The following is a 9,571-nucleotide window of genomic DNA, read 5'->3' as shown; positions in this document are numbered from 1 at the left end:
TAATACGTATGGGCTTGTTTTTTCTAGTCAATTTTCAAACCTGTGGACTCTCTGGACCTGTGGGCATCATTGTTCAAAAGTGCTGTCTTAAGCCCTGTTTTGAGAGAGGAAGCAAAGCATTAGTGATGCACAGACTGGCTCTTTGCACAGGGACAAATTTTAATGCCTATTGTACATAGGAATGTGCATACATCTGAAGGGCTGGGGGGAGGGAGGGAAGACACGTTTGCCTTTACAGCTGTTGGCAGGAAAGAAACACAGCAAGACTTGATTGAAAACATCTATCTTATTGTTTTACTAACTGCATTTTTTTTCCTTTCTCATTTATAGGTCTCAGACTCTGGATACTGACTGTGGGATTTTTTTATTACTATTATTATTACTATTATTATTATTATTTTTGATTGATTCCCCCTCCCCCCCCCTTTTGGATGTGAATTGAAGGCCAACAGTTGAAGTGTTGGAAGCAAGTGCAGGAGGACGCTCACCTTATTTTGTTTGAACCCTCGTTTGCTGGGATACTTTCAAGCCCTCCTTCACAGTCATGTGGTCATCACAGCTGCTGTTCTTCACAATGCTCTTAACACCGTTAGCCCATGGTGAGTGAGAGATGGTGTAAATTTGCCTGTGGGAAGGGAAGAGAGAATGGAAAATAGCAAGGATTTTGTCTATGTCTTTTACCTAATGGTGTGGTTTTTTTCCAGGATGTTGATTTCTCTCCCCACTTCCACCCCAGGTTTTTTAATTCCCAGGCTGCATTATGACTAGTTAAGTCCTGAAACAAAGAACTCTGGTCACACATAAAGATTTCTGTTATTGAGTTTAGCTGCTACATTAAAACAGACTTTCTTCCTCATGCCCAAACCTGTTCTGTTGGCTGTGTGTCACTGGGACTGTCTCTCCTGGCCTCTGCATGGAAATTAATTTTCCCTCAGTGAATAATGCTCGGTAAGGGGCTGCGTGTTCCCCTTTAGCCACAGCTCCAGGGTGGGAACTTACCATCATGTTAGACTGTGATTGCAAGCATTGCAATGGATGTTTCCATGCTCCGCTGAAAGACAGAGGCTCCCATAATCTCGATGACCCTGAGCCGAGAAGAACCAAAACCTGTATAGTTGCCTTAGCCTGATACGCTGTGTAATCCACCCAGCAACGTGGAGTCATTAGGTGCAGCACCATGCTGCACAGCTAGGCTGCATCTGAGAACTGAGCCAATAGCATCGGGCACAGCCGCAGTGCTGCAGGGATGTATGAGCTTGTGATGGGTTGACCCTGGCTGGATGCCAGGTGTCCACCAAAGCTGCTCTATCACTCCCCTCCTCAGCTGGGCAGGGTCAAGGTAAGAACAGGGACATCACTCAGCAATTACTGTCATGGGCAAAACAGACTCAACTTGGGGAAATCAGTTTCATTCATTACCAATCAAATCAGAGTAGGATAATGAGAAATAAACCCAAATGTTAAAAACACCTTCCCTTTACCCTTTCCTTCTTCCCAGTCTTAACTTTACTCCCAATTTTGTCTAGCTCCTCCCCCACAGCGGCGCAGGAGGACAGGGAGTGGGAGTTGTGGTCAGTTCATTAAACAACGTTTCTGCTGCTACTTACTCCTCAGGGGGAGGACTCCTCAGTCTTCCCCTACTCTGGCTTGGGGTCCTACATGGGCTGCAGGTGGGTATCTCCTCCACTGTGGACCTCCCTGGGCTGCAGGGGGACAGCCTGCCTCACCATGGTCTTCCCCACGGGCTGCAGGGGAATCTCTGCTCCGGTGCCTGGAGCACCTCCTCCCCCTCCTTCTACACTGACCTTGGTGTCTGCAGGGTTGTTTCTCTTACATGTTCTCACTCCTCTCTCCCGCTGTAGTTTCTGTGTCCCAGCAACTTTTTTCCCCTTCTTCAATATGTTATGCCAGAGACACTACCACTGTTGCTGATGGGCTCAGCCTTGGCCAGTGGCAGGTCCGTCTTGGAACCGGCTGGCATTGGCTTTATCAGACATAGAGGAAGCTTCTAGCAGCTTCTCATAGAAGCCACCCCTGTAACCACCCTGCTACCAAAACCTTGCCACGCAAACCCAGTATAGAGCTTTAGCAAAAATTTGGTCTTTTTATCAGCCAGGAAAATGTTAAGTGAAATCTGACACGTTTAATTCTTTGGAGTAAGATTTTGAGGCCTGGGGTTGTTGTTATTGATGTGAGAAACCCAAATGCAGGCCCCAGAAGTAAGTTGCCAGGTTTCATAAGTGCTGAAGGGTTCAGGAGCTCCTATTTGCAGTGATAGTTGCTGAATGCTCAGAGCAGAGCTTTAGAAAATCTGGTTGTCTGATTTTCCTGATGCCTAAATGGAAAGTGAGCTCCACCAAGGATCTCATTTTAATTACGGGTCAGTGGGAGCATGTTTGTAAATAACATGACTCCCTGTATATAGGCTGTGGGCTGCTGCTTTTAAAATATTCATCAGACTTTTTGTTCTTTACATGCACTGTGTATGTGGTAAGGCATTAGAGCAAAATTTTACAGTGAAGGAGGTTAAAAAATGAAATATGTGTCATTGGTTGAATGTATCTGTAGGGCACAACCTGTATCCTCATATCACTTATAACACCTTTGGGCACAAAGGTTATCTGTACTACCATTCTTCAAGCAAAACTCCTCACTGACTTGAAAATTAGAATGAATATTTAAACTGAACCAACCAGTTGGGGTGGAATGAAAGAGCTATTAGGAAAGGTGCTCTCCATTCTTCTCCAGGAAAGTTAAATGGTAAATGTTTTGTATATCTTTATAATTAAACAATATTAACAGTTAAAGCAATTAACAATTTAAATATGCCTCTGGCAGTTCTCTTTTAAATTCACAATGCCACTGTAGCTGGGAAATCCTGCCTGGTAGTTGCAGTAAATGAAAGTATCACAAGTATCCTAGGAGTTGTATTATGCTCCAGATGAGCAAACACCAGAGATGCAGAAACTAGGTGCCTGGAAATATTTCTACCCTTTATGTTCTTCTACAAAGTAAATGTACAGGGTGGCTGCTGGTCTTTTTATCAGCCAGGAAAATGGCTGATAAGTGAAATCTAACACGTTTAATTCTGTGGAGTAAGATTTTGAGGCCTGGTGGGATTTTTTGATATGAGAAACCCAAATGTAGGCCCCAGAAGTCAGTTGCCAGGTTTCATGAAGTGCTGAAGGGTTCAGGAGCTCCTGTTTGCAGTCATAGTTGCTAAATGCTCTGAGCATCTCTTATCATCTCTTATGTTTTTGTAGCCGTCAATGGCGGTAAATCTGACCACCACACATCCAACCAACACACATGTGTTATCTGATCCCTATAAATTACTAGTGAAAGTCCAGTAGAGGCTCACAGCCACCTTTGAACGGTGGAGAGTGAAGACCTTTGGTCTGAGCCAAAGGACTTGGTTTGGTTCTCCCTGTTTTTATCTCTAAGATGGGCCAGGATGCACCTACCATCTCAAAACTTTGGCCTGTTGCCTTTCTTGGGGGAAGCAGGTACTGAGCATGTGTCTGGTTGGTTGAGGGTGGTACGTTCCTGATACTAAATGAAAGGAGAAGGCTACCGTTTAGCTTTGTGATATGATGTTCAGTGAGTATGTTTGGTGTCAGCTACCACTGGACAGTCAAACCCATCCAGTCTCCTATGGGGGGGACTGAAGGATATGTGCCTAAAAATCAGAGTTGTATTAAAGGTCAGAATAAATAGTCTAATGGGACTTCCAAGGCTTTGAAATCAGAGACTGAATATCTGATGGTTTTCAGGTGCTCTCCCTTTCTGCCTCACTCCCTGCAAGCAACTGCAGAAGGCTGTCTAAAGTGATTGGCAAGCTGGTATCAATGCAGAGGTTCCTGCTAGCCTGAAGACAGTATATGTGTGTTTAAACACATGCCACAGCCTCACCCTGCATATAAAAATAGTCTAGTTAAGCCCTGCTTCCCCCACTGCCTCCCTTTTAATAATCTCCTTTCACTGCATGCAGAAGACTTTCATATTTTATGTTTAACAGGACTCAAGCATTTGAGTTCCTGTTGCATGGGCTGGAATGATTCCTGTCCTGTAGTCACTGCTGGAGTTGATATGAACTACTTTTACAGACTGACCTCGCTGCATCTCATTCCCTTTCTGAGTTTCCTGACACAGTCTCTTCATCTGGAGTAGTAGCTACATTATAGACATGTTTCTTAGGCCAGTGATCTCATAAATTTGCTTGCGTGTTTGTTTTTTGTTTTGTTGTTTGGTTTTTTTTTGAGGGGGCTTTTTTCTTTTTTTTTGCAGTCTCATTTTTTGGACTATATTGTGTGTCTTGGGTTGTGATGACAGGTGTGGAGTCAAAGGGTGTATGACTTCAGTGATCTGCAAGATGAAAAGTAATCTTCCAGGATACTGCCCTGGTACAATGTCATCTTGTTGATAAGCTGTAGAAATAACGAAAAGGGGAAAAAGTCATGAATCCTTGCAGTTTCTCAGTGATGATGTTAATCTGCTGTATCCTAAATGCACAGGCACTGTACTGTCTAGTTTTGCTTGGGCTGCTCTGAATCATAGCTCACAAAAAACTGAAACCATGTGAAATACTTCAGATAATAGCAGATTTGAGTAGTGGATGCTTTCTTTACTGTTGCCCTTCACTTGAATGGAAAAAAGCTTACAGCTTGCATAGACAGCACAACTCGGACCAGCATGGAAGCCCTCAGAAATCTGTCCCCTCTTCTAAGCTCTGGCAAAGCCTGTAAATCTATCTGTTGGATAAAACTAAACCTGTTATACAAAATTAGAGAATTAGCCAAGATAGAAAGCAACAATGCTAAGGAATAAAAAACCAACCAAACAAAAAACCATCATCAACATCAACAAAACCAAAGGTTTTGCCATCCTTTGCAAGGGCTCTGCTATGGACAGGGCTTTTGCACTCCTGCCTCCTTTTTGCCCCTCTTTGGAAGCTTTTCCCAAAGCATCTGAAGGCCTGGACCCCCAGGAAAGTGCTCCTTGGCTTCTGTCCCCCCACGTACACCTGAGCAAAGTGATCCTCTTTGCCTGTAATGGGTGGATTTCCCAGAGGCATCTTCTGGAATGAGCAGCTGTTCTCATCTTCCTTAGCCTTTCTCCCCTTGACCCCAAACAGAGTAGATTTCTCTTTACCCACAAATGAACACTGTCAAAGTTCACCCGAAGTAAGACAGACGTGACAGGCAGCAGCTCAGTTTGCGAGCCTGGAGAGACGTACACCTGCTCTGTCACATTGCTGTCATGCTCATGTGTGGCTGAGAGTTGAGATTTAAAACTTCCAGACTGCTGGACAAAAAATAATAATAGAAATAAAAGGATTCAGAACTGCATGCTGTTAAGAGCAGGATAGGAAGAATACCATAGTGATCGCTGTGGGGTGAAATTTTGCATGTCTCCAAACAAGTAACTTATTTTAGGCTTTGGAAAGGAGCTGAAGGCCTGTTGTATGCCAAGATCTTTATCATGCCATCAGGTTGTTTTATTATTATTTATTTGAAAATTATTTTTTTTAAGGTTTGTAATCTGCATAATTTCATGATGGGCAGCAAAGAACGATTCTTTTTTGTTGTTGTTACTCTTATGCTTTAACAGTCTAATAAAAAAATGGACAACCACTTATTATTACTCAGATTAAATCAATAATCCAAATTGCCCAGTTTCTGTTGGGAGGTTGTTGTAAATGCAATAAAATCAACAGGCATGGCGATCTGCCTATTTCCTCTGATGCTAAGTTCTTGGCCTGCAGTTGTGTTGTGCGAGTGAGCTGTCAGTATCCTGCTTCCTGCTTGGGCAAAGTATGGTGTCAGTTGTGGGGGGGTTTGTTCCTCATTGGTCTTGCAGCTGCCTGTGGGTTATTTTTTATGTGTTTTAACCCTGTATTTGTTAATGGGTTGCAGAATGTTCCCTCCTGATGATTCATGGAGTTAGTCATTGCTGTGATTACTTAGGTTTCTTAGTCTTTTTCTTGATATACAATGCAATTTTGGGGCTAGAACCACGTGCTTGCCCAAAGTTAAGCAAGACTGAAGCTAGAACAAGTTAGGCAATAATATAACCAAAACCTGGCTGAAATTACAGGACAAACAATAGGTATCTGACATTAAAGTAGTTTTGCTAGGACAGGCTAGACAGGAGCCATCTGATCCTAGAGCAAGTTGCAGGTGGAGCAAAGGCTTCTTAAATAACCTTGGAGATAGAGATAAGTTTAAGCTAAAATAGGTTCTCATTCAGACAAAGCCTGACAAGTCCTGGAGCCTGGTAGTGTTATAAAGCTTAAGGCCTACTACTGACACTTGATAGCACCAAACTGGCAGGGCTACAGTTGCTGCTGGCCCAACTCTGAACTTCCAAAAAACAAGTTGCCTCCGAGAATTTATTTATGTAGAGTTGTGGCATAGCTGTAAAATGACCTTCCTGCATTTAGGGACAGATGCCATCTTGTCTCTCTGTATGAGAATTAGTTTGAGATGGGGCTGAACTAATTTATCATTTGCAGAGTAGAAAATGAAATTTGAAGTCCTTTCAAGTCATTGCAGCTGCATGGAAGACAGCCTCGTCTGTTGTCCTCTTCTCACCCTCTGTGCTTCTGCGCCATCTTCCTGATGTTTCTGGGAGACAACTGTTGTGAGGGAGGGCTGCATCTTTGTGAAAAGATGGCGCCTGAAGGTCAAGCTGATTTCTCTAGGCATTAGCGGGTCCAGATGCCGAGCCAGTTTCTGTGGGAACAGTGGAAATATTTATTACTGAACAGCACTGGTAGTTGCCTGGTGACAATGATTCTGTTAAAGCAAGCAGCATTATCTTTCTTGAGGGAATATATGATGCTAGCAAGCTGGTCCTTGGTGACAGAGTGCTGTTTAATGTGAGCTGAACGTTTGCCTCGCTACTATTTTAATACAGTGGAAATACTGTCACTGCTTAAAATACATACTGTGTTTCTTTTATACTTGTACAAGTGTTATGTTAGCTAGTGAATGGTGGATAATTGCCTTTTACTACAATACTCTTTATATAGTCAAAATGAAATACAAGAGACGTGTTTTATTAGTTGTGAAATAGCCAAGTTGACTTCCAGGCTTCTGCCTAACTTCATTGTTTTAAAAGATTAATCATCCTTGAAATATTTATATTATTTGCTATTCTTGGCAATTTGCATTACCTGCAGCCATGCCACCTTTTCCATAGTGGAACAAGCTATCAAGGAAGGTTTTTGCTGATAAAAGGGGGTGGCTGTTCTACATATATACTACATATATATGCTTTCATTAGCAACAATGTACTAAAATTGGAAGTATTACGTTCCCCATCTGATGACTGACCAATCTATAAGCTGATAGAGGGTGAAATTCAACCTTGCAAAGACTCTATACACCATTTAATTCTTGCTTAAGCCATTAAACAGTGCAGAGATCTGTGTGTGGACTCACTTCTTTCATGTCTAAATTTCACACTAAATAAGGAAGGAGATTTTAAGGGGATTTTCTGATAAGGGGGTTTTTTTCAGTGTTTGGCAAGTGTGTATGCTCATAGCATGTTCCTGTGTTACGGCGGGAAACAAGATTTTGTACTATTTTCACTTGCCTTTCGTACCAAAGCATGCTTTCCTTGGGACATACAACCGTTAGCTATCAGCACAGCTCTAGTTCCAATGAAGCTGGAGCTGTAGGATTTGAACTATAGAAGGCGGCTGGTGACTAGGGCCCAAATTAATGCATGGAAGTTATACTTTCCTACAGGCTCCTTAACATGTATGACATATAGGGGCAGGGCATGTGGGTTTCTTTCTGAGCTGCAGCAGTAGAAAATGTGCTTGGTCTCACACCAATAGGAATGGGGGACTTGTGTTACCCTGCAGGCCTATAACCTCCGATGCTTGTTTCATTTGTAACCGTTTCCTGACAAGACTGGTTTCTGTTCTCCAGTGACCAACTCTGTGTGTGCTGATTTTTTTTTTGGTAGTGTTAATTAAGCCATAAGACATGACAGCATGTGAATTACAGTGTAGTAATTCACGCCCAGCACATTCAGGGACAAAGATGAAGGCCAAATGGCCTCTGTGCAGCTAAGTGTGAATTATTGTACCATAATTTAATTCCCATTATATTTTACTGTGATTATAAAAATGTTTTTGTTAGTGAACTTCTTTAAGAAAAGTTACTTCTTAAAAAACAGAATTGAAAACTACAACACAGATCTTGTCACAAAGAGTTATGAGTAGGTTTGGGACATGAGGAGTTTTGTTGTATCCTGAAAATTTGTATTTTTGTAGTTATTAACCCTAGGTAATGAATGGGTGTTGCGGTGCAGACATCTGCTGTCTAAAAAACTGACCTAACTCTAACTCCTCGTTTCATATCAGCTGCCAAGCAGTTGCTAAGTAGGATGACTAGTTTTATTTGTTCCTGACCTGGTCTTGATTTGATCTGGAAACCTTAGCTTGCAACCAGTCTCTTGAGCCATCTAATCTTTTTCCAGTTCAGGCTATGCAAATGCACGTGTCAGACACTCTTATTACAGCCAGAGCGTTTGGTTTTGGTCCTAGCAAGTTCTGAGTGAATAGAGGACTGGTTGTCTGTGGCAGTGTGGAAGAGCAGCAGAGGGACCAAGCTGGTATGCCTACTCTGCTGCATGTTGGGAAAAATAAGCCAACCTGGAAAGTGGCTTGGACAGTACTGAAGAGGAAAAAACAAAAGGGCCATGAATGCCTTGAAAATCTTTCTCAATATTTCTTTCTCTTTGTCTTTCTGCAAACCTCTAATACTCTTCTTTTTTGTTGAAGACAAAAGGCAAAGGTCATGCAGTTAAGGTTGCTTAAGGGTTATCAGGATAAAACCCTCTTCCCAATGAATCGTTTTTAAATAGATGAATGAAGAGCAGCCATGTACTTGGCACATTGTTCATTGAGATGACAGGATCTCTGGGGCAGTGCCTGGCTGTCTCTTTATCTTGGGATTCTCTTGAGATTCTTGGGATTCAGGAGAATGTTGAGTTTATTCATCCACACTGATATGGTGTGTGTCTCCTGCAGTAGTCCCTGGCTAGTGAGCACTGTTACCTAGCCCTTTCCTTGACATAGCTAAGCACCGAATAAATAAGCAATAGCTATTAAAAGTAGGCATTTCCAAGGGATTTATTCTCTCAATGTTTTACTCATGCTCTCAGCAACTTATAGCTGATCCAGGATGTTGATGGGGCCAGGGCTTTTCACTTTTGGTGGATATCTGGGTTTTAGGAATATTATAGTGGCCCAGTGAAAAACCATGATAATTTGCCATGTAAGCAGTAAGTGCCTGTGATACAGTTGCTATGGTTTGGCTTTAGATGTAAACAATTTTAAAAAACCCAAACAAACAAACCAATGAAAAAACCTGCCTGACTTTTCCAAATAAACACATCAGAATAATCTTTTTATACGTCCTTTTGGAGTTAATAATCCCAAGCAACCAGGACTGAAAAATGTAGTGGGTCAAAGCTGACTAATATGGCTACAGGTGTCCCATAGCTGATACCCAGAGGTGCCATGGAGCACCAGGAATATTTTCACATCTGCAGC

The 9,571-nt window shown here is 42.3% G+C and overlaps 1 protein-coding gene across 1 annotated transcript in view; it reads left to right on the top strand.

Annotated features, from left to right (window-relative positions):
- The first annotated feature begins 478 nt into the window (after window positions 1-478).
- Window positions 479-9,571, top strand: part of ADGRL3 (adhesion G protein-coupled receptor L3) — a 338,557-nt gene continuing 329,464 nt past the window's right edge. The window contains exon 1 of the mRNA XM_075033579.1: window positions 479-599. Coding sequence (XP_074889680.1) covers window positions 545-599 — 55 coding nt within the window. The 5' untranslated portion in view covers window positions 479-544. The remainder of the gene's footprint in view (window positions 600-9,571) is intronic.

This window comes from Buteo buteo, chromosome 1 (assembly GCF_964188355.1).
Source record: "Buteo buteo chromosome 1, bButBut1.hap1.1, whole genome shotgun sequence".
Lineage (NCBI taxonomy): Eukaryota > Metazoa > Chordata > Aves > Accipitriformes > Accipitridae > Buteo > Buteo buteo.
This window is presented reverse-complemented; position numbering and strand designations above follow the sequence as displayed.